Consider the following 25,907-nt stretch of genomic DNA (forward strand, 5'->3'; position numbering starts at 1 on the left):
CATCTTCCAGGCAGGACTCCTGCTGCGAAGGCTAATCCCCAGGCGACAGGAGAGAGAGCCCTGTGTTCGCTGGGCTCCATTCCCTCTGATTCTTTCTTTTTGGTTCTTTAGGAAACCCTCTGGTATAAGGTGTAATCTCACACTGGCACGGATGCCTGCTTCTGAAGGAAAACATGGCCCTCGTTCTCTAACGTTCAAGTTCCTGCGCGTACTCGCATTAGGAACATGTTGACTCCTCTCTGGCTCCGTTTTTCCGTGTTTCACTGCTTCGGCCTCAATGACGAGTAGCGGCGCCATCGGTCATTCTCGTCAGTGTGTCCCTAACACGGGCTGACAGCCCTGTTTGAGCCACCAGCTCGCTATGCTTACCACCGCCCCGGGCCACCCTAGGGTCACAGGGAAGCAGCAGTGTTCTAGGCTGGAGATCTCCCGGGAGCATAAAGTTGCCCCCCCCCCCCGCCCCTATCCGCAGGGGACATGTTCTAAGACCCCTGGTGGGTGCCTGAACCCGCAGATAGTACCAAACCCAATACATACTGTACATCCCTACCTATGATGAAGTTTAAATTATAAATTAGGCACAGGGCGAGATTGACAACAACCACTAATAGTAAAATTGAGCAATTAAAATACACTGTGATAAAAGTTAATGTGAATGTGGCCTCTTTTTCAATACCTTACTGTCCTGTACTCACCCTTCCTATTGTGATGATGTGAGATGATACATAAGGGCGTGTGATGAGCATAGGGCGGGAAGTGATGTGGGCGTGGTGATGTAGGTGTGGGCATGTAGCTTAGGCTGCTGTAAGAGGGACTGAACACAAGCACTTAGACCCCCTGACAGCCCATCCAAAGGGCAAAGGGATGGTGACTCACATCCACCCTGGACGGGTCAGCCCCAGATTTCCTCCCGCTGCTCAGATCAGGGCGCGATTTAAAACTTATGAATTGCTTATTCCTGGAATTTTCCTGGAATTATTTTTGGTCCACGAGAGTGAAACTATGATAAGGGAGATTCAGCCTGCATCTCCTGTGGCCGGTCCCCAAACACAGAACACATGTGTTCAGGGTAATTGTCTCTGGTGTGTGGTGCCCTGTAGGGGGATGGTAGTGGGCTATGAGCAGGACAACTGAGGTTCAAGTCCAGCTCTGTGCAGTGCTGTGATCCGGGCACGTGCCCTCACTCCAGGGAGCATCAGTTTCTGCATCTAGTATTTGAGAGTCATTGTCTGTGCACTGTAGCCACCTTGCCTGTGAACACTCCTTATAGGTAGGCTAGAGCTATAAAGAATAGCAGCAGTGTCGTTATCATTAATGACAATAATATTTCTACTAACTACATGCACTCTTGATGGCCATAGTGGTCATTATCACACTTTTTGCTGTTGGTTCATTTATGCTTACATCCCTCCACGGAGTGATTAAAGATTGCTTAATAAACATATAACTACACAATTTGGAGCCCTTAACCTTGACTCAGGTTAAAAATCATCAGATTCACCTCCTGTGTTATATCCAATTCAGCATAATTTAGATAACACGAAGGCCATGAATATAAGATGCCGCATAGATCCTAGGAAGAGGTTTCTTCCCTCAAAGTCTTACCAGTGTGAGCTCTGCTGATAAGAGCAAGATTGCTGGTCAATATTGGTATATTAAAAAAAATAGGAATGATGATGGAAACTTTGTATACTTTTCTGTAATGTTATTCAATCTTAGAAAATTCCAAACACTGAGGCATTTTCTTAATTGGAAAACCAACTTACAGGGTATAAATTTAGTCATTTAGTGGGACCGTTTTTGGAATCTCAGGAAATTCACTTGTCCTTAGAAATGATCGTCTTCCTGAATATTCCTTCTCGGAGGACGCTATCTGTCGCCAAAGCTCCTGGTAAGTGAGGCTTTACGGTGGCCCTTCCCTGGCGTCCTGCACCTCACACGCACGCACACCATCACGCTGCAGGCACCTAGGACAGTCTCTTGAAGCTGGTGAGGGGGATTGTCCTGGTGCACTGTGTAAACCCACATTTTACTTTAACAGAGATCTAGACAAAGGAAGTTAAAGTACGAATTTCTACGTGAATTCTTTACTGATATTTTATTCTTAAAAAATACCTTGGAATTAGAGGGGTTCCTTAACATAAAACTTTATCATGACATCAAAAAGTTTAAGCCTGGCTGGTGTGGATCAGTGGGTGAGCATGAACCTATGAACCAGGAGGTCACCATTCGATTCCCGGTCAGGGCACATGCCCGGGTTTTAGGCTCGACCCCCATTAGGGGGCGTGCAGGAGGCAGCCGATCAATGATTCCCCCTCATCATGGATGTTTCTTTCTTTTTAAAAAAAATATATTTTATTGATTTTTTAAAAGAAAGGAAGGGAGAGGGATAGAGAGTTAGAAACATCAATGAGAGAGAAACATCGATCAGCTGCCTCCTGCACACCCCCTACTGGGGATGTGCCCGCAACCAAGGTACATGCCCTTGACCAGAATCAAACCTGGGACCCTTCAGTCCGCAGGCCGACGCTCTATCCACTGAGCCAAACCGGTTAGGGCCATCATGGATGTTTTTATCTCTCCCTCTCCCTTCTTCTCTCTGAAATCAAGAAAAAACATATTTTTAAAAAGAAAGATTAGTTCAATGTAACAGTGTAACTAAGATGAGCCCTATTTACCACATAGTGCTTGTTATATAGTAAATTAGAACGTAATTTTACTCACACAGTAGGTAACTAGTAAGCACCTGCTGAATTGTACCAAGTGGGGCCATTTTGGCTTTAGAACAAGGAGAGTTACTGTCTAAGGAGCTAGAGTAGAGAGAAGGATTGCGTTGGAAAGCAGGGATTCGACTAGGGCAGGGGTGGGCAAACTTTTTGACTCGAGGGCCACAATGGGTTCTTAAACTGGACCGGAGGGCCGGAACAAAAGCATGGATGGAGTGTTTGTGTGAACTAATATAAATTCAAAGTAAACATCATTACATAAAAGGGTACGGTCTTTTTTTTTTTTTTAGTTTTATTCATTTCAAACGGGCCGGATCCGGCCTGCGGGCCGTAGTTTGCCCACGAATGGACTAGGGAGTGCTTTGTGTGCATCTCTCGCTTGTTTTAATTTGACTCCCAGGGTCGAGCCTGGACGGCTCTGGAATGGGAACCCTGTCACGTGGACAGCAGAGTCGGGTTTGGCGAGCTGGTTCCGATGGACTGAGCTGGGAGAGTGCATGCGCCTCCCTGCTCGGAGGGGGTTCTGTCTCCTTGTTCCCCTACATCAGATACCTGCTTCGTTTCCCTGTAATCTCATAAGTGGGACCCCTTTATGCTCCCTGAGTCGTTGGGTTTTTTGCATTTGCCTGAACAGCCATTCTAAAGGAATTTTTACGTTTTTGTATGTTGCTTTAAAGGGAATTCTACTGTTATTTTCTTGAACATCCCCAGAGATTGTGCCTGTTGTGAATTGTGACCATTCTGCAATATTATATGTGCGACTAGACGACATGGGAAATATTTTATTCATTTTCCCAGCTACCACATAACAGAACCTTTTCACCAACTTATAAAACTCAGGGGCCCTCATTTGAAATACTTTAGCGAAATCTTTCTACTTGTGTATGGGGTTAAATAGGTTAACTATTTCACGCCTTCATTTTAGCAGTTATTATCATTTACTGCAAAATATTTATCCGATTACCTTCTCAGGCTTTAATGGCGACCTGTGTGCAGGCAGCCGAGCAACTCCAGTTTCTCTGCCTCTGCTCTCTTCCCCTTGCTCCCAGCCCCGGGGTTGAAAGTCCTATTTTTAAGCCTGTTTCCTTTGAGTTATTTTCCTTCGTATCTGTCACTTGCGTTTGACTGACACGTTTGTCGAAGGCACCAGGGGGCCTTCATTGTGGAGCCCTCTAAACTTTAAAGGCTGGTTTCTCTCTTCAAAGGAATGGAGTCAAATGAATGATGGTCCCCCCAGGAGCCGGGGACTGTGGGGCTTGGCCACCTGGCAGGGCTGGGGCCTGTCTCCCTCTGGCCTGGAGGCCCAGGCCTCTCAAAACTGAAAGCTCCCTGCTGAGTGGCAGCCGCTGCCCCAGTGTTCGTCAGTGTGGACACCGAAGCAGGATGAAATGCAAATGGAAACAAGAACAGTGTTGAAGAAAGGCTTCTGCCAAATATATGGAGACATAGCACTTCATTAGTTTACAGAGGGATTCTTAATTGTCGAGAATATGAGTGGAATATCCCCCATATTGAAGAAGAATATGAGTGAAGTATCCCCATATTGAAGAAGAATATGAGTACAGAATCACCCATATTGAAGAATATGAGTGGAATATCCCCCATATTGAAGAATATGAGTGAAGTATCCCCATATTGAAGAAGAATATGAGTACAGAATCACCCATATTGAAGAATATGAGTGGAATATCCCCCATATTGAAGAAGAATATGAGTGGAGTATCCCCATATTGAAGAAGAATGAGTAGAGTACCCCCCATATTGAAGAAGAATATGAGTGGAATATCCCCCATATTGAAGAAGAATATGAGTGGAGTATCCCCCATATTGAAGAAAAATATGAGTGGAGTACCCCCATACTGAAGAAGAATATGAGTGGAATATCCCCATATTGAGGAAGAATATGAGTGGAGTATCCTCATATTGAAGAATATGAGTAGAGAATCACCCATATTGAAGAATATGAATGGAGTAGCCCCATATTGAAGAAGAATATGAGTACAGAATCACCCATATTGAAGAATATGAGTGGAATATCCCCCATATTGAAGAAGAATATGAGCGGAGTACCCCCATATTGAAGAAGCTTTTTATTAATCCCAGAAGTCCACTGGGGTTCAGTTGCCTGATTTGGGAAGTCAGATATTCAGCTATCTAATTGTAGAAGAATGGGATGGGATGCAGTGGATTCAATAATTATAAAGTGAAAGTGAGATAAAGGCAACTGTTCTGTTTATCTTTTGGTGAAAATCCTGAAATTGGTGTTAATAATTTAGTGCTAGAAAGAATAAGAAATTTCTTTTAATGTCTCTTATAAAATTGAAAAAAGTTATTATTTATATCATATAACTAAATTTCCCACATTGGTACTTATGGACTTTATGAATTTTTATGGTACTTGTACACTGGTTATTACATTTTCATCTATCACTACTACATTCCTACTTTCTAAGGTTGATAACTTGATTGTAAATAACAATAGCAAAAACTTAAGACCCAGATGGTCTTTGAGCATTACAGTTTATTTCACCATCTAAAAAGGCTGGAAGTTGACCTAAACGTTATGTTATCTAGAGACCATCCATCCCTTTCTAGCTTTGAGTTATGTTTGTTTTTCTATTTAATAATTTGTGTAATAAACATAGGTAATGAAAAGAAATAGACCTACTTTATTTAGCATTGTAGTCACTATTGATGTAGCAATATTTAACAAATGAATCATAAGAATTCAGGGCACACAGTGTGGTGTCTAAGATCATCATCAGTAAATATTAGCTAATTATATAAATGATTGTCTCCAGTGTTTTAACAAATAACAAGAATTGGATTGTGGAGAGACTCCTTCTCATGGACAGACTACCTGTTCCCTTCCTAATCTTGTGGGATGAAAGCTACGTTTTCTAACAGATAAACTTTACCATATTGATAATGAAATTGTCATATTGATAATGATAGTGAATATTGGTAATGAAATGTTTACATGTGAATATTGTATTGGCTATTTAAACAGATATGATTTTTATAATTTGTGATTTCTTTCTGAGGCATTTCTGGAATGACTGGAAGGCATATTTGGGGAAAATAAAATAGTGACCATACTGGATTATTTGCTAGAAGTGAACACTTCGATCTGATGTTTAAAATTGTTTCATTGTATTTTTATAAAGATTATTCTCCTACCCTCAATTGTAAATTTTTAGAAAGAATTCTGTAAGTGTGTTTCTTGACATTTTCTAATACTGTGAAATATCCACTAATAAGCCATCACTGTAAGTACATGCTTTCAAGTTTAAAATGTACTGGCACTCCAGCATCGTGCTACTTCCCACAAGCTGAAATCTCTATTAAAGTCATTTGTCAGATTTTCAGAAAGGGCGTCTCATGACTGAAGTGGCACAAGGTTCCCATTGCAAGAACTCTGTACCCCTGAGGCCGGCCAGTGACATTGACCCTGAGAAGACATCATGCATGGATTTCACTGTTGCTTAATTTCACTTAAAAAAAAATGAAACTGTACCTGTTTGCACATCTTTAAAAGTAAAACAAAAATTGGCTTGAAATAATAGGACAGGATATTTGCTTCTTTTTTTTTTTTTTAAAGCACCATGTACTAGGGAGATCATGCAAAGTCATTTAAATATTCACATTGGCAACTATAAATCTTTCGTGAGTTACTTGCAGCAATTGGATTGAGCTTATGCTTTATATATAAGTCTGATTTCTGAGAAATACGTACTCTGATTATTTCTGATCAGGTTGAAAGCTTACATTTGTATCGTGAGGGTAAATTAGTTATAGATTCTGTTTTATTGTGTTCAGTTGCATTGTTTCCATCAGGCAGTTTATCACATGGGTGCATGGGAAATTTCTCCATTTATTAAATTTTAGATTATGTATTTCAAGCCCGTGCAGGACTCTAAACATTTTTTTCCATACGTATAGCTTCAGGTAAACAAGCAATTTTAGCCCCGAAAATAGCTTCTGCTTCTGTCAACACGCTGTTTATTCTTTCTCTGAGATAAAAAGTTCAGTTTTCTGATATTTGTACCAAGATAAAGTCAGTAAACAAGATTAATACAGTGTGGAAAAGGTTGTCAGCAGCCCTGGCAAAGGAAATAAGTTGCCTGTACATAGAACACACTGTAAACTGAATAAAAGTGTCAGGTCCACCAGGAGATAATGTGATCATGAACCCTTAACAAAGCATGACATGGGCCCGGCCGGCTTTTCTGGCAGCCACAGTGCGGAGAATGGATTACGGCATCCCAGGGATACCCGCTGGAGGAGCGTGAAAACCGCATTTGGAGACGACTGCGGGATGGAGCCCTGGAGAGGAGCCACATGTTGACCGGCGGTGCTCGGACCTCAGGGTTGTTAGTGTCCTTGACCGAGCACGTTTGCAATATTTGCATTTCTTGGGATTGCCGATGGTACGCTGGTGTCCTTGTTACCCAAGTGATCCAAGAAGAAGAACATATTTGAAAATGTTAGTGTGCGTTTTTTCCCGCCTCGGCATGCCTTTTTTTTAAGTCTATACTCTAAATGGCACTTCTGTAGTTACAGGGGTATTGCATTTCTATTACCTCGGAGTATAGCAGGGCCTTTTGATGTAAGTTTCTGTCCTGTTGATTGTCATGGGGGGTTCATTCTTGCATGGTGTTGCTGATGCTCTCTTTGAGAGCCTTCTGTCAGGAGAGTTGTGAATTTATTTTTCCATGGGTGTAGGTTTCATTATGAAAATGCTTTTGAACCTTTCATTCTTTATCAGATTTGTCAAGAAAATATTGTTTTTTTAGGCGTACATTTTGTTGTATGTAAATACACAGATAATCCCTAACTTTGTGGGAAAGCTCTAGAAAGTTTTGTATTTAGGAACGAATGACAAAGACATTGGTCTTGGGAATGCCCTTTGCTCTGTGAGATTTTGTTTAGATGTTGAGACTTATTATCAGATTGCCCACTCCAGAGCGGATGTCCTCAGGTGGACTTGTCTCTATACGTCCCTGTCTTTCTAGAAACGCACCTGTGACTGTTTCCTGTTTGAATTCTCCTTGCAGGGGACCGCTCCGGGGCCAGTCAGTAACAAGAGGATGGTTCACTTCTCCCCGGATTCTCACCACCACGAGTGAGTGCCCGCTGACTGTATGCTGAGTGTCATCTCCTTATTGGTGTTCTGCATCTCTCTTTGTGGAAATTGGTAGCCATTGCTGGTGAAGGCGGTTTAATTTGGTTCTATCTTAAGAGTCAATATCATAGACCCATGACAGGGATGCAACAACTATTTCAATGCATCCCATGGAGAAATTTAAATAAAGATGTGTTTTTTTAGTACAGTCCTTCTTTTATTTGTGGTGGAATTGGAAATTCACGTGTTACCTGGAAACATTTAAATTCTGTTACATGAAGTAGCATCAAGCTCTTCTCCTCCATTCTGTCTGACTTGCTAACATGAGGACTAAGTGACTTTTTCTCCTGACTTCTCCACGCTCTGCTCTTGTCCAGCATCAGCTGTGAGGGACCAGAATGTATTTCCATTTAGCAACGAAAGGAAGAGACTCATTCACTACATAATTCAAAAAACTAAGCAATTGAGCTTTGACTGGGATGAATTATTGGGTAAATTTCTAGGTGCTAATTCTTTTTCTAAATACATCTTTGTTGGAAGAGCTTAAATACATTATATACTTTGGCTCAGTCCCATATGTCTCCTGTAGAGTTGGTTGAACTTGAGAAAGGCCATAAAGTATGGAAAGATATGAATTAATTATTGAATTTTTTCTGGCAGCCAATCATATTAGACCCATTGGATTCTATTTTTCAAATCCATTCTTTAATAAATATAAAATTTATAGTTCAGGTATAGCTTATTTTATATAGATTAATATAAGTATAATTTATGTGATGTAAAATGATATTTATATAATTTTATATAGCTATTCATTTTAATAGCTTATTTCCTTCATTTTTATGATTCTACTAGAACAGTGGTTCTCAACCTTCCTAATTCCGCAACACTTTAATACAGTTCCTCATGTTGTGGTGACCCCCAATTTCATTGTTACAAATTGAACATAATTAAAGTATATTGATTAATCACAAAAACAATATGTAATTATATATGTGTTTTCCGATAGTCTTAGGTGACCCCTATGAAAGGGTTGTTCAACCCCCAAAGGGATTGCGACCCACAGGTTGAGAACCACTGTACTAGAGGCTTGGTGCACGAAATTCATGCACTGGAGGTGGGGGGGGCGGCCCTCAGCCGATTGCAAGAGGGCATAGGCCAGGCCAAGGGACCCCACCAGTGTATGTTAAGGGCCGAGGAGAGATGCAGGAAGTTGGCCAGCCAGGGAGGGACCACAGGAGGGTTCCAGGGCGTGTCGGACCCATCTCGCTCAGCCCCAATCGGCCAGACCCCAGCAGCAAGCTAACCTACCACTCGGAGTGTCTGCCCCCTGGTGGTTAGTGCACGTCATAGCAATTGGTCAACTGATCAACTGTCTGCCCCCTGGTGATCAGTGCACGTCATAGTGAGTGGTTGAGCAGCCTTAGCATATCATTAGCCTATTATGCTTTGATTGGTTGAACAGATGACTGGACAATTAGCATATTAGGCTTTTATTATATAGGATAAGACCTTTCTATTATCCCTTGAACAGAAGGGGGGAGGGGAAGCAGAGTAAAGCATTTATTATCTCAGAATGACAACCAAAAGACTCGTACATTTTATCCTTAATTTTCAGTTCTGATATAAACCCAAAACTCTAGCCAGTAGATTTAGAGTTTTTTAAACCACAGATGCCTTTGGTAACGACTGTGAAAACTCTGAGGGCAGACAGGTGCTGTACCTCTCTCTCACCTGTTACCCATGGCACAGTGCCGGGCAGACAGGAAGCATTACTGAGTGAATGGAGAGGTGAAAGTGTGAATGTAAAACAGGACATTGTGTATTTCATTTTAAGGCATTTCTTTGTAAGGTATGGGATATTTACCTGAGGGACTGTATGTACAATGACACTTTAAATGCACATGGATATATCTACTTATAATCCTATGATGAACTCCTTTATAAAGCAAATAGCCTTTATTTTACCTTTTGTATAAATATGGAGTTTGCTTAAAGCCAGATTTGCCTGGATCATAGGTCATGTTCACTGGGAATACTGTTACACTTTGAAATTTAGCATCTACTGCTATATAGCGAGAGTGGCTTGAACTTTATGTTGCGATACATCGATAAACTGGATCAGTTCCTCCTCTGATTGGCTGTGATTCCCTTGGGTGAGTGGTTTAGCTTGCATATGTCTTAATTTTTAGTTAGGGAATAAGGGTAATAACAGTCCTTTCTCCTAGCAGCCATTTTCACAAAATCCTTATGTAAATGCGGAACGGTTATTAAACAAGGTATAAACATTTCAAGATAATGATGACGATGATGCTTTATTTGGATAGCACATTTTACTTTTCGAGTCTTTTCATAAGGGCCACTCTCCTCAGTGTGTTTCCTGCTTCTCTGAGGCAATCACAGCGATACCACATCCCCAATTTATACGTAATGTGATCGTTCTAACGTCAAACACTGTCTTCCACCAAAAGTCAGTTAAAGAAACAAATGTCTTCAGCATCTATTTTATATTTGCTGGAATGTTCGACCTTTCGGTGGGGGGGGGGGGGGGGGGCGAGGGGGTGACTGATAAATATTACCCATGGGCTTTGGTGTCTCTGATGACATTTAGGGATAAAAATTCCCTGAATGAAAGTTCGCCTATTACTCTGCTCACTGTGTACAGTGGGGAAGAAAATTAGTATTTAAACCACTATTCTGTGCCAGACTCTTGGTCCCGTTTAAGCCTCCCTGTACTGTAAGGGAGGCGGGGTGAATTTGATTTCCTGAATGTCAAGCTCTGTCCCTGGACATGCCCACACTGGCCCTGTACCACGGGGGGACCGAGCTTGGGGACCACGGAAGGTGCTGAGGTTGGGATGAGATAACCCATGTATGACCTTGAGCCTGGTACCCAGCGCACAGCTAACATTTCCTGGCGGGTGGTGTCATGAGCCTGGAACGAATGGGTTCAGGTACGTTCAGCTGATGCTCCCAAATCCACATCAAGGGCTTTGTGGAGCATAGCCGGCGATGTCAGATTCTTTTTTATTTTTTAATGTTTTTTAAGACTCCCACCAATCCAGAGGTCATCATTTGTTGTAATGATGCCATAATTAAGTTGTGGTAAATGATAGCATTTGTAGATTTTACAACCAGAATTGATTCATAAAATGAATACAGTCCCAGCAGTTTATGTTAACATAATTAAATGGAAATTTAATTCTAACTGAGTTTGCTTATTAAATTGAAAATTACTGGGTTGTGAGCACTCTTACATTTCTGTCCAAATTGCTGTAAGTCTAGAATTACATGAACTATCCATTAGAATAAAGCCTATTCCAGGCGCCGTGGCTGGCGGCGCATACATTTCCCACAGCCTGCAGCCTGGTGGCGGGGGACCACGCGCTTTGGGTCAGGTTCATGCTAACCCCTCTCCTCTCTCCTCCACAGCCACTGGTTCAGCCCCGGGGCCAGGACCGAGCACGGCCAGGTAAGGACCATTCCCATCCAAAGGACGCTGCTTGGCCTCCTTCAGATACTTAACTGTTTCCCTTCAGGGAGGTAGATCAGCTTTACGAGAAAAAAATATAAATCTCAGCTTAAGAGGAATGAATTGTGTCCTCGCTTAATACACAGACCACATGAACGATCCTCGGTGAGCACTGAGTTCCCCACTGCCACCATCCTCAGTCACACCTGTCTCCTCTGTGAAAAGACTCTGGGGTTCATCTTTGTGTTTTTCTGCAAAGTTAAGGCACCAAATAGTCCATATGTTTAAGTAATTTGAGGTTATTTAAATGAGATCAGCCAGCAAGAGGATATTTTTGTCCCTGCCCTTTAGAAGGTGGCAATAGTTTCCTACACGTTACCTTATATTTCTGGATGTGTGTTTTATTTACTCTCTTATTCGTCCACCTGGCAGTACAGTGATCAGTTGACTTAGCCAGAACTGACGTTCCCTTTAGTTAACTTTACACATAAAGTTAGTTCTCTGCGGCATGCTAAGGTAGTTTAGGGCTTACAGTTTTTATGTGTTTTATAAAGCATATATCTTAGACTTGGCATCGTGGCCAAGCTTTTTCTTTTTTTTTTGTTATTGATGATAAACTTATTATTTAAGTGGGTCAAGAATATGGTATGAAAGGAGTACATGGGAACAATAAACCCCAAATCCACGGAGATCGTTTCTCCTAGGGTTTGGTAAGTAGTAGGGCGGTGGGTAGAGGGGCTGGGCTTGGCAATGATAATTGGAAACATTACTGTATTGACCAGGAAACAATAACCACAGGATGATGATAGATGCTTCAGAAAACCACAGAAGGTGCTGTACACCCTCTAAGGGCCACAGAGGAAAAACGTAGCTTACTGAGTGAGAGCATAGTTTAGAAGTTGCTGAGTTCTCCTTTTTAAGGCTGAGGACAGTGAGATGCCGTCTATGAGGAGGCTTGAGGTTATTTTGCAGACATTTGAGGAGTTACCTGACAAGTGGCTGCCAATATAAACCCCCCAAGCATTCTGAATATCAGGTAGTAAAGAGAGGTTTGCGGTGGAGTAAGAATTCTGCTCTTGGATTCTTCCTTTCCTGTTAGGGATTTGACTCTTTTAAGAATCTTGTAAAAATATCATGAGTAACCACAGCAACTCCTTGCCCCTTGTCTATAAGAGTAACAACCATGATCCCCAAGGAACACGTCTCTTCCTGGTTTTATTCACCAACTTTTAAAATTGTGTTGCTTGCCCAGCCGGTGTGGCTCAGGGGTTGAGAGCTGAGCTATGAACCAGGAGGTCACAGTTTGATTCCCAGTCATGGCACATGCCCAAGTTGCGGGCTCGATCCTCAGCCAATGGATGATTCTTTCTTATCACTGATGTTTCTATCTCTCTCTCCCTCTTCTTTCCTCTCTGAAATCAATAAAATATTTAAAAAATAAGTAAATAAAATTGTATCCCTTTTGTGAACCTCACATTGTACTAGGCTCTGTGCTTATGAATTTTAATGTAATTCTTATGTGAGTCCTTTTTCAATATACACCTGCAGGTCACTAATAAGGGGCTTGTGTCTCCGTTTGGCCTAAGTCCAGCAATCTGAAAGTTGGAAGGTAAGAAGCACTTCGCACCATACTCAGAAATTCTGTTCGTAATCAGAGTTGACACTGTTGAGTCAGAACCTGAAAAGGGACCTCACTTGTGACACGGATAGGAGTTCAAGGAAACCAGACAATTACCAGTAAGAAGGACACGTTTCTCCAGGCGGAATGCCTGCCTAAGCTTGCTCACCAGAGCAGAGCTCAAGGATTCTTGTCTCTGACCCTGAACTCCTGACCTGACCCACCCGCCCCGTTTTTTTTCATTCTGTGGGCGTGGCATACACCTGCTGGGGCTCTTTCAGATACAAATATATGCTTTTTTTACATTCGGGCAATACTCTGGGTTAATTTTTTCACCGTTGCCCCTTAAAAGATCTAAGTTCCCATCTTAATTTGTTACATTCATGACCCAAAGATCCAAGTCTATCTTTTTTACCTGAGTTTGATTGTAAATTTGCAGTTACACCCAGATTTATAATTTTAGTGATAAAGTGAGAGTTTTGTGATGGATGCCTAGTACAGGTGCATTGTATTAAATAATTCCAATATTTGTCCCTTTTTATAACTAAAGCCCGTGGAAGCCAAAGATGTGAGGAAGGAAAGAAATCCCCATATGAATCTAACAGAAGGAGCCCCAATGTTGGAGTTCATAGAGATGCTGTTTCATTTAAGTTCCCCAAGGGGGTCCCTCTGAGCACTAGCCAACCCCGTAGCCAAACCACAATATTTATTTTGGTCACTGTAGTCACATTTTTTAAAAACTAAACTATAGAATTCTCTTCTTCTCTCAGAATATTGTGTTAGGGATTTTGAGTTCTTTGTTTTAACTGATTTAACACAAACCTCAAGTATAGAGTTCATATATCTGTCTTTTATCTTAAAATTAGGAAAGTTAACTACTACCATTAATTTAAGGTGGAGGGAGAGATTTCATCATGCCACCTCTAGCTATCTGTGTCACAAATGTTGGTTTGTATATACACATATATATATTTTTTAAAAGACACTAGACTTAGAAATGCCAAAGTAATTAACTTCTTTTTTTAACTTTCAGAAACAATTTCGTTTCCATGGTACGAAGTGTTTCGAAATGGAAACACTTTCAGATTAATGGACTTAAGATAAATGGTTGCTCTTTTCTCTAAGTAGTAAATGATGAGATGCGGCTTCAGCTACATATCAGATACAGGATCTCCCTCCCTACTTCCCTATCTCATTTATTTATTCATTCAACAAATATATATTGAGCAATAAAAAGAATCCAGACACGTTGCTGGACCTTGGCTATGCAGGCAGCTCGAATAACGGAAGCAAAGGGCGAAAGGGAGCAAGAACGTGATCCACTCCCCAAACTGAATGTTCAGTGTGGCTGGGATATATATTGTAGAAGTAAGGAGGTGAGGTCGGGGGGAGGAGGAAGTGTAATAAATGACGAGTCTAGGAATGTAATTGAATGGTGAAGGGTCGCGAATGCCTTGTACAAGAATGTGGGGCTTATCTGGAGAGACTGTGGAATCAGACCTCAGTTTGGAATTCCTGGCTGCAGAGGGAGAATGGATGAGTTGGGGGCAGGGAGGCGCTTGGGAGGCTGTTACCAGGGAGAGGAAACGGTGTCTGGACCAGGTTGGTGGTTGTGGGCTGGAAGAAGTCGATATTTAAGAGAAATTTAATATGCACTTATTTAGTGAAGATAGTCCTGAAAGAAGGAAAGATGTAACTGTATTCTTGGTGATCTAATTAAGGTCCATACCTTCTCCAAGACGACCAAATGCACTACTAACTGATTCTGAACGATGCCGAGGGACAGTTCAAAGCCGTTCTTCCATTAAGTCATTGATGCTGGTCAGACAATGCCCACTGACAAGCAGGCTCATTAATGATCATCGTAATTGTCGCGTTTGAACCATTTTCTCAGCACGTCTAATGGTCATAGAGTTACGGGTCTCACGTGGTTTATTTAACAGAGCAGCCTTCCAGGTAGATATTGCTGTTATCTCCGTTTTATAGATGGAGACTGGGACTTAGAGAGGTGAAGTCCTCTGCCTGAGGTCAACACAGCCTGTAAGTGGTAGGCCTTTCACTGCCACTCGGAGACGTGTGACAGGCACAACAGGCATTGGAAACCCGCTCTGTCCTGTGTTATTCCACCTAAGATTTCTTTTTGTTGCTGTTGGTTTCTAACAGGGGTACAGCTTCTCTTTAGCTGTATCATCATTTTCTGAGTGAACCCACAGTAAAGAGGATTGACTCTTTTGCTTCTTTTCAAATAGTTAAAGTGTGAGAGGGTAGTGGATGGTGAGGCATTCTGAGATGGCAGTCAAGTATATATTCCTTCTAGTTATCTATTCTAAAGCCAATAATATCTTTGAAAACACAATGTGTTCAGTGTATTTCCTTGTTAGGCCAGTAAATACAGAGAAGACGATATGTCATTTACGTCGGCCTACGTGGCAAAGCCTCAGATAGGTCCGAGTTGGTGCAGCGGTGGAGGCTGTGGGCAGAGGTTCCCCAACTCCCACCAGGACTGCAACCAAGAACGGGGCTGGAACTGAGTCCTAGACCTCCAGCTCGGGGCCCTCAGGGAAGCCCCCGATCGCCAGCTCTGAGGGACATTTCTGCAAGGGTCTTGGTGGCATCTTCAGCCGCAGCAGTAGTTTCTGTTTATGAGAAGTCAGTAAGGAAAAAAAGCGATGCAAGTGAAGGAAGAGTTCCCGGTGAATGAGAACACTTTTCCGCTCACAAAATAGCACAATGAACATGTTTCTGTGTCTACAACTTTGTCTTAATTCTTTGGACAGCATCAGCTTCTGAGAGACAGCCGAGCCGAGAGAGGACACAAAAAAAACTGCTCTGTGAAGACGGCCAGCAGGTAGGCAACTCAAAACCACGCTCGCTCTGATCTCTGACGCGCCTGCCCTTGTTCCCAGGCCAGTGACATGCCCGAGGTGAGGGGGGTCGGCTTGCCTTTGGTTCTAAAGAGCCAACTTAAAATATTTTCTGTGTCGTTTATAAGAATATATTTTAGGATTACTAAAATGCCATGAGTAGAAAGATCCATTTTGTGTTTATTTTTATTTATTTATTATTTATTTATTTATTATTATTTAAAATATATTTTATTGATTTTTTACAGAGAGGAAGGGAAAGGGATAGAGAGTTAGAAACATCTATGAGAGAGAAACATCAATTCAGCTGCCTCCTGCACACTCCCCATTGGGGATGTGCCCGCAGCCAAGGTACATGCCCTTGACTGGAATCGAACCTGGGATCCTTCAGTCTGCAGGCCGATGCTCTATCCACTGAGCCAAACCGGTTAGGGCTTGTGTTTATTTTTAAAAGGTGATGAAAAACAAAGACTAAGATTTAAAAAGAAAGGAAAATTTCTATCTCCCACAACTAATGGATTTTAGATTGGGGTTTAGAATAATTATTTTCTTTTTAATTTTCAAAAGTAGAGTTAACTTGTTTCAAAAAATGTAAATGGTACTTAGACTCCATGAGAAAGCAACATACTTATTTATTCTTATAATATGTAACCGGGTATATAGAAAATATATTCTTTTAAAAAAGTGCTTCTAGGTTCTTGTACATTTTCTATTACCGAGTCGATGTGCTTTTTTTTTCTTTAATGCAAAGAATTTGCCCCAGTTTATTGCTTTAGATGCTATAGCTTCAAAGTTTACATGTGGTGATTCTGAAGACTGAATTTTCATTTAGATAAAAATGGCTGTCATAATCCTGAGCAGAACAAAATAACAGACCTCAGCAGCCACTGTTGCATCCCATAGCTCCCCATGGCTCGTGTATTAGCCACAATGTTCAGATCCCCACGTAGGCACCATCGCTTTCAAACACCATGTTGTACAAGCTAACCCAGCTGAGAACCCATTAGATACCTGTCGAAGCAAAATGTCAATTCTATCTTACAGACCTAATGCTTCAACAGCAAACGGAGTTGGACATCCGGGACAGTCAACATAAAACCAATATATTTACCCCAAAGAATATCAGATCCTTTTGCTCTGCCTTCACCTCATTAGAAATACAATTCAATAATTTCACCTTGTTTCTTGGGTCATAACCTTTGCTGAGACCAGAACGTTCAGTGTGGCCTTCCCCAGTTGGAAGTCAGCACAACATGTACTGAGCGATGCCTAATACCTAAGTGGTGTAATATTCGTAACACATTTTACTGTTTAGTGCCTAATAATTGGCTTTATTGTTCTAAGAATCCACACAGAAAGACTGACAGTTCATAGCAATTGTGCTGAATCACGCAGATCACGTTAGGGCCTTCCTTTTGTGTTGGGTTCTGTTTTGGGGGGTGTTTCTTGGGGGGGGGGGGTTGCCCTTCTTCCTTACTTACATGATTTTTGCCATTTACTGTTGTGAAGCACAGAGGCTAAATCATCTTAGTAAGTAGCCTGATACATAATTTGAAATCAAATAAAAACCTTTTTACATTTTTATTGCCATTATTAATTTCTACTAAACATTTTAAAATGCGTTTTAGAAACCTGTGTTAATTCATTTTACGTTGTTCTTATGAGCATTACATTTTTCATCTACTTAGTGTGAAAAGATTTGATAATCCCTGGAATTATGTGTCTACAGTTTCTTATATACTTTTTCTTTGCTGTCATCATGTCTGACTAGTAGTGAAAAGTCTTCTAAAAATTTTTAAATGACAATAGATTTCATCAGAGAATCAAAACAAATGCCATCACATTCACACACACATATATATATTCACACACACTCATACACATTCACTCAACACATTTACACACACACTCACAGTCACAAACTCACAATCACACACTCTCACACACAATTACACACACACACACACACACACTCAGTTTGGAAAGAACATTTCTGTTCGCACTGACACAGCTCACTCATTTCCATATGATGACACACATCACTGTATTCTGTTGCAGATGTAACAAATACAATTACAGCTGTTCTTTATTTGATCTTCCGAAGACCCAGAGATGCTGGAGGATTCAGTTTGCTCAGTGCTCCCTATAGAGTCATCTGTTATTTGGGAAGGAGACCTAATTTGCAATAGATACAAAACTATTTGTCATTTTGCAGCTTTGCCAAAAATAAATGAAACTATTAATTACTGCATTTTTGAGCAGCTGCTAATAAATTGGGAGAGGATAACTGTTCATTAGAGTTCTGGTTAATGACATGGAGGAATGTGCTCTGTGCTGCTTTTCACAGGCCTATATCAACAGAAGTAACTGATGCATTATTTCTATTATTTAAGATGAGAAGTTAACTATCCTGTGTTAATAAATTTAGAAATTTTAACAAATCCTCCTTTGTTGTACTAAAACTAATGATTCAACACCATATTTTAAAGCATCAACTTTATTTATTTTGTGTATTTTGTGTTTATATGTCCAAAATAATTGTTGAATCTGCTTTTAAATACTAATTTTAAAAATTAAACTTCTACTATTTTATCATTGTTTCTTTCCATACCTAAAATTAGCATTAAATTTCACTGTTCTAAAAAAGTTTACCCAGTCCTTCAGATAGAAAAGCATATTTTAAATTATTTTAATTCACCCATATGTATGCATGAATGAACAAATAGAAAGTCACATACTCCCTCTAATTAGAATGTATACATTCCATATTTTTTTAATTGGAACACATTTAATTGCATATGAGTTCTAATTTTTTTTTAAATTTGAATAGCCTCTAGGTGTAGAGGTACTTAGACTAGAATAATTGGAAACATACCACATATACAACATAAAATGGTTTCTAAGGCATTTGATTCATCTGTTTTACTCTATGTGACCAAATTATCGTTGTAAGAAGGGCACATTCTCCCATTGCCGGCTCTCAGGCCTGCTGTCCGTTTGGCATCCTGAAATTCTAACCTCCCCTGCCGGAACTTTAAACTAATGATTATAGACTTATTTTACATTGTGATTACACTAAATAAAATTAGTGATTAGCCAATTAGAATTCGGCAAGCTTGCCTTCCGTGTGATATGAATAGCCCATACGGAAAAGGGGATTTGCCATTTGGAAACATGTCATGTGTCCGGAGTGTGGTGAATAAAAGAGCAATGGAGCGCTCCCTGGGGGGCACTCTTTTCCGAGACCTGGCAGATGAGCTCGGCTTTTTCAGATGACGAACGTTCGCACAGCTGGGCCCCTCCAGAACAGCAGTTGCATTTGGCCATCGTCGCTAATATGGAACACAGTCAGCGTCTGAAAGGTGTTCCCGTGACCTGTAGCTGCCATAGATTTGTCGTCTGAAGCCCATCTCCGTAAGGACAGGTGTCTGTTCCGCGGTTGGCACGCTCCGAATTGGTGCTGTGATTAAACGGGCGTGCGCACAGAGGTCACCTTTCGTGCCCCCAGACGGATCCCCTGGGACACCAGGAGGTGCACCTGCAGGGCCGGGCACAGCAGGTTGCGGCCCCGCCGCTGCCGGGGTATAACTTCATTACGGGACATCTGGGTCCCTGGTCATCCAGTGGGCGTGCATGCGTGCGTGCCAAATACTCCCCCCAAACAACAAGCATCCTAATCTATTAGTAAAGGGATCGCTGTAAAAATTAATATTTTAAATCGGCCACTCAAGAAGCAGCTGCTGCTACCTGATCATCTGTACCTTAAGGTCCCCGGACTAAATCTAGTAAGTTCATCTACCACATTGTAGACACTTCCAACTTAAAAATAGAATGTTCTGTATCTGTAGAGCAGAACACGTCACCTCCTAGACTCAGAGATGTGTAACTGCTCATAATATAGCAAGAGTCATCCTGCAAACTAAAAAGTTTAACGCAGTAGTGTAATTAGAACCTTTTAATGTTATAGTTCATAATTGAAAAAAATTCAAATATTGAACTTTTAGTTGTCACTTGTTTTAGCTCATTTTCATTATCTTTCAATTAGGAGACAATTTAAAGCTTAACTTAAAAATCACAAAAGAATGTCCCAGAGAGTTAGAAATACGTTTTGAAAAGAATCCATTTTTTATGATCAGTATTTTTCTTGTTCTTTCTCTTTAGAAACATGTTTTCATCACTCTGTAGTGATTTGTCTGTATACCAAGATATTGTTGGGAATTTACTTTTGCTTATTTCATATACTTCTGATCAATTCCAGCTCATGCCCAATTATATTACACTAAATTAACATAATTCAACAGATGTTGATATTTAAATGTTTTCTGGCATTTACATCTTGGACAGCTGTCTTTGAGCTTGGGGAAAAGGCAAACATTTAGAGTTAAATGCTGAACATATGCTTACATTACTAATTAGAAAGATGGAATAAAAACTATGCATTATCCTTTCTAAGGACAATAAAGCTCAGATAGGGATTTCTGTAATCTTTTTACATCAAGTTATAGTCCAGGGTATCTACAGACCAGAAGACGTAGACTTCACGGGTAACTTAATTTCAGTTCTCATCATTCAAAAGTTACTGAGAGCCTCAATAAGACTTGAAAAACCTATAATGACTTTACATTGTCAGTCTTACGAGTTGAAAAGATGCCTTTTCACTTATGATGTCAGGATGATAAAAGCCATTTTTAACAATACTATTAAAATTTTCATCATGCAGAAATAGAGAAAAATAGAAACTCAATGGATACATCCCTGGCTTAGATATTTATCAATGTGTGGCCACTGGTGATTCATTTATATCCCTACCCATTCCTTCCTCTTACCCCGAAGCCCATCTATTATTTCAACTGAAATATATTAGTATGCTTCCATAAAAAGTAGCAACCTCTTTAAAAAAAAAAAAGAAAGGTGCCTCGTTAGCGCAGTAGGTAGCGCGTCAGTCTCATAAAAAAAAAAAAAGAAGCAGCAGCAGCCATGGTACCACTATCATATCTATAAAAGAAAGCAATAATAATTTCTTCATGTATATGAATATATATGTACATACATGTGTGTTTATACAAGTATATACATATATGATATTGGCATTTCCTGATTATTTTAAATTCTCTTATACATTGTTTGAAGTGGAATCCAAATAAAATCTTCCTATTATAACTGATATCTTATCTCTTAAGTTCCCTTTGATTTATAAAGTCTCCGCCCTACCACTCACTCCCCCCTTTATTTCCTCTGAATTTTATAGCTGAAGAAGTCAGGTTTGTCCCGGAACATGTCCCTCATCTCGGGAATGTTGCTGATGTGATCCCCGTGACATCAGTTAACAGGTGCCCCTGGCCCTTGGGTTGCCTGTGATTGGTGTTTGCGTCTGGAGAGCTGATTCGGTTCCATTGGTTTTGTTTTGGTTTGTCCTGCCAGGACTCTCTCAGCGGCGGTCCTGTACACTTCTTTCGCTTCCTGTCTCTGTATCATATATTCGTCATAACCACCATATGATTGCTGTTCAATCATTTGGCATTTTGTTTCCGAAATTTAAAAAATGATATGGGACATGCATGTTTTTCTAAAGAAAAGCATTACATAAATGCAGCAAGGAAAGACTCAGCCTATATTCGAAATTAGTTTCCCTAGGGCATTTCCCCACGGACATTTAAAGGCAACAGACCTTCCGAGTATGGACAGTAACAGGCCTGAATCAACAGGATCATGAAGGCTCTTGATGGCAGAACTGTTCCGGAGTATAAGCTGGTGCCCCCTAACTGTGCCAGCATTTCAGCTGGACGGAGCGAGGAGCGTCTCCAAGTTCTCTTCCTGCTGTTGACCATTAGCGCTCAGGCTATTGTCACAGCCTCCGGGCAGCTCACCTGACTATGACCGTCCATTTCACAGTCTTAACAGGGGTCCTCAAACTTTTTAAATGCGGGGCCAGTTCACAGTCCCTCAGACCGTTGGAGGGCCGGACTATAGTTTAAAAAAAACTATGAACAAATTCCTATGCACACTGCACATATCTTATTTTGAAGTAAAAAAACAAAACGGGAACAAATACAGTATTTGTATTTGCATGTGGCCCGCGGGCCGTAGTTTGAGGACCCCTGGTCTAGGATACACTTGCTAACATGTCCGTGAATATTTTATAGACAGAATGTTCCTTCATCTGCTAAAACATGAGCATGGAAGAGGAGGAACTGAGAGCATTATTTTTATGAAGTTATAGTTAGTGAAATGCAGAATTATATAGGAAGAGGACTAGGGGGCCTGCATAGGCGCCAGACGCTGGCTCACGTACAAGCTTGCTTTTATGGGCACGTATCCCCTGAAGCCCAAGGCATGGACCCAATGTGTTTTGTGGTTTCCTATATCCGTAAGTAAACATTTACTTACAATAGAAATTGGAACCTCAACTAAAATATTGACTATCATAAAAATAAGTTAATATAAAAGCCCTGCCATGCCTTGTTAAGTTTCATTAAATAACTATTTAATGTGTGCCTGTGTCGGTCAGGTTTGTAAATGCTAAGGGGAATTTACTTAAAAAGGTAAGTCAGATGTGGGGCCCACAGCCTTCAGGGAGTGTACGTGCAGCGAGAGTGTTAGTTCATGTACACACAGGGCTGCAGTTGAAGGTAGAAGACACTGTGATGTGAGTGAGAGAGTATTCTGGCAGTGGCAATCAGAGAGGGCTGCCTTGAGGAGGTGACATTTCAACGGGGTCCTGGATTCCCAACTGAACTCCACCGACCAACAATAATTTAACCTACATTCAAGTAGCTGATATGAAATAGGAACGCTGTCTGGCATATTCCAAGGGGAAATAACTCTTCCCCTCTTTCAGAAGTTTCAGACATTCTGGCCTGTGATGAAAATACCCTGTGTTTATTACCTCCTCGACGTGGAGGACAAAGTAGCCATACTCAGCCGATGTACGTTACAGCATATAGAACTATGACTGTAAAATGAGTCCCGGCTCAACAGGGAAAGCCAAGGGACACCTTACAGAAAATCACAGCTGACCCAGCTCAGCCTGGAGCCTGTCGCTGCCAACTGTGTCACAGGGGCCCTTGTAACTCTGCTGATGAGCCGTCTCTCGGCCTCCAGAGCCACCTTGGACAAGAACCCACCCTTGAGTCCATCTCTTCGCTGAGCAGTAACTTTCCCACAGAAGCGGCAACAAAACCCAGAACCAGGTCTACAAAGATCTGAGGACAGGCTTTTCCCACTGGATTCAACTATCTGTTTAGTAAACACACTGATGAACTCAGTTCAGCAGGCAGCTCCACTGTTTGATTTCTGGAGAATTTAAAATAATCGCGAATGAACAGATTGATTGTTTATTACAACGCGATGCGATGCGTGCCAGGAGGAGCCATCTCCTCCCCCGCCTCCCTGTGCCCCAGGTCCCGTCCGATTGAGGTGCTCACACCCCCAAACATGCCACGTCCCGGGCAAGCTACAGGGTGTCTGTGCCCCTGCAGGCGTGTCCTCTCACCTGGGGGCCTAGGACCCCTCACCTGCTGGTTGGGATTCTCTTTGAATACTGAGTTGAAATCTTTTTCCCACATGATCGGTAGACTTTAACCCCAGGAAATGAAAACCGTATCTTTTTTATTTCTCAATCCCGTTTTATGGCAGAGGGCATGGCATGCATTTCATTCTCAGTAGACATTTATTAAATGGAGGGTAATAAACTCAGCTGAATGATGTAGTGAGGAAGAGGGAAAAAGTGATTCTTTTGAGGCAAGCATTTCTTGGCTCAAATACAATCCCTTCATTTTTTGTGTATGTGATTTTTTTTGACAAGTAACAGTTTTCCTGGACTCTGGGTGCCTCAGAACTATGAGGGGTTAGGTTATTGGGAGGATTAAACAAGATAAAGGATGTGAAAATGTTTAGCATCGTAGTCGGCACTCAATGAGCTTGAATGTTCACTGTAAGTCATATGATCAACTCAAAGACTGAAGAAACCGACAATGATGCAAAATAATAATAAAAATAATAAAATATATTTTCTGTTGCTCTTTTCACTCCATCATTCCCTGAAGCTGGTGAAAGGAACTCACCCCCCGCACCCCCGCATTGGTTCTAAGTGAACAGAATTGAACTTGAATCTTGGTTTAGAGTCAAGTATCAGGAGACTAGAATAAAAAACCAATTCAACAAAAATTTTCAAATATATGATACACTGCAATGGATGACATGGATATGAAAATGAGTAATGCAAGGACTTCAGTCAGAAGAGTTAAGAATATTAGGAATATCTATAATGTAATTATAGATATTATAAAGGGCAACCATACCAGGCTAGGGAATTTCTTAGTGCTGTTACCAGAGAGGGAATGTGGGATTATGTCTGATTCTACAGTCTGATTGATTTTTTTAAAATGTAAGGTTCAAGAACCAACATCCCATTTTTAAATGTAGACAGAAATCTTTTTGCATTTAATGGAGATAGCCAAAGAAATTATGTTCATTTTGAGTACTTTTTTTAAATCTCTTCTAAGTCAACACTAGATTCATTTGATCATATTTAAGGAAATTAGAATAAACTTATTCTTAAACTAAACATCAGTGGTATACATATTCCAAAAGTGTATAGTTGTAGCTAGGAGTCAAGGAAAGTAAGTCAGTATCAGTTTACTAAGTGCCTACTACTTCCTAGGTGCCATGGTGTGAAGAATGAAAGAATACCCCAAGATGCCTCAAGTATCTTAGCTCCCGCTTGGAGAGACAAAATCCAAATTTGAACTGGGGGGAAATGAATTTTCCTCAGTTTCCCCCCCAAAAGGTGGTCTGCTCCTCCAATCCTTTAGATTTATTACATTATGTAGTGATTTCTTGTCTGTGTGTGTGTTTCTGGCCTGAGGCTCTGAGCCCTAATGGTCGGAGCTGTCTCACTCTCCTCTGTGTCTCATTTAACGCCTAGCATTTTGCCTGATTCGCAGTCTCGTCTTGTTAATTATTAACTGAACGTTTTTGACTCAGTTTAAATAACATTTCAAGAAAGTAGACGTGCTATTTAAAAAAATGCAGGATTGATTACCAAATGAACAGTTGTTACCGTTCTAGTTCAGTAAGCATGCATTGTGCTCCTAAGAGAAGAGAAGCAAACCTATGTCCTGTGAGTTTGACAGGGTTCTGGGCCTCAAGTTGCCCGCAGTCTGTATTTATATAAACGGGCAGGAATCACCTGGAAGCCACCTACAGGATGGGTGTCCCAGCAGAGAGGTGCACCGAGGGTATGAAGGACAGAGAGAAGTACTTGGACGGGGCGCCAGGTTAGGAAGGTTAAAGGAGAAGAAACACTGAGGTGGGCGTGCGCTGGGAGAAGCTGGGAGGGAGAAAGAGCACTCTGCAAGCGAGGCAGGGCAGGAAACAGAAAGGCGTGTTCTGAAGTCGGTCGAATGTATTGCTCCGGTTCACGCGTGTACGTGGCATTGGTGACTCACAGGTCCTTACAAGACAGCCTGAAGGCGTCGGGCAGATGTGGGGAGCACGCTGTGCGCACCGTGGGAGCTAAGATGTAACAGCAGCTCTTCCAAATAGCTTTCTAGAAACGACTGTGTTGTTTGCTCTATGAAGAGGGGCGCTTCCCTCCAGGTGTGGGACTGTCCTCGTCCACGGACACGCAGCCCGTCCTAACACCTGCCTGAACCGCACAAAACATCCCCACCACCTCCAGGTGCCACTGGTGTCGCCAGTGAAGGGGCACAAAAGGCAGAAGCATTCAAGTGAGCTGTTTGGGGACACACACGTCTGCTTATTGTCACAGGCGAGGAATGACATCGTAGGCCAGCTGACCCTCGGGGCCTCCGATTAAGCTTGGAAGTCAGCCCAGCGGAGAAGCAAGACACCGTTGATGTAGGAAGTACCAAGTGGAGGCCAAGAGAAAACTCGCAGTGATGGACGGACAGAGCCAATCGATGGGTTTCAGAGTTGCGAGCCTCTCTGGGGCTATTACTGGGTTTTTGAAATGAAAGTGAGTGCTTTACTCATATACGCTCTGACACATTTAAAGCAAGCCCAACCGAACATTAAAGAAGAATTTAAAATTTCTACTAGCTACCAAAACATACCTACTTGTGATTTAGAAATGACCCTC

General features: G+C 41.4%; 1 protein-coding gene across 2 annotated transcripts in view; it reads left to right on the forward strand.

The window, feature by feature from the left end:
* Positions 1 to 25,907, forward strand: part of GPATCH2 (G-patch domain containing 2) — a 94,379-nt gene that overhangs the window by 51,513 nt on the left and 16,959 nt on the right. For both annotated transcript variants that reach the window (XM_059677525.1, XM_059677526.1), the window contains 3 exons: positions 7,784 to 7,851; positions 11,284 to 11,323; positions 15,719 to 15,789. In XM_059677525.1, coding sequence (XP_059533508.1) covers positions 7,784 to 7,851; positions 11,284 to 11,323; positions 15,719 to 15,789 — 179 coding nt within the window. The remainder of the gene's footprint in view (positions 1 to 7,783; positions 7,852 to 11,283; positions 11,324 to 15,718; positions 15,790 to 25,907) is intronic.

The sequence above is a fragment of the Myotis daubentonii genome, chromosome 20, assembly GCF_963259705.1.
Source record: "Myotis daubentonii chromosome 20, mMyoDau2.1, whole genome shotgun sequence".
Classification (NCBI taxonomy): Eukaryota; Metazoa; Chordata; class Mammalia; order Chiroptera; family Vespertilionidae; genus Myotis; species Myotis daubentonii.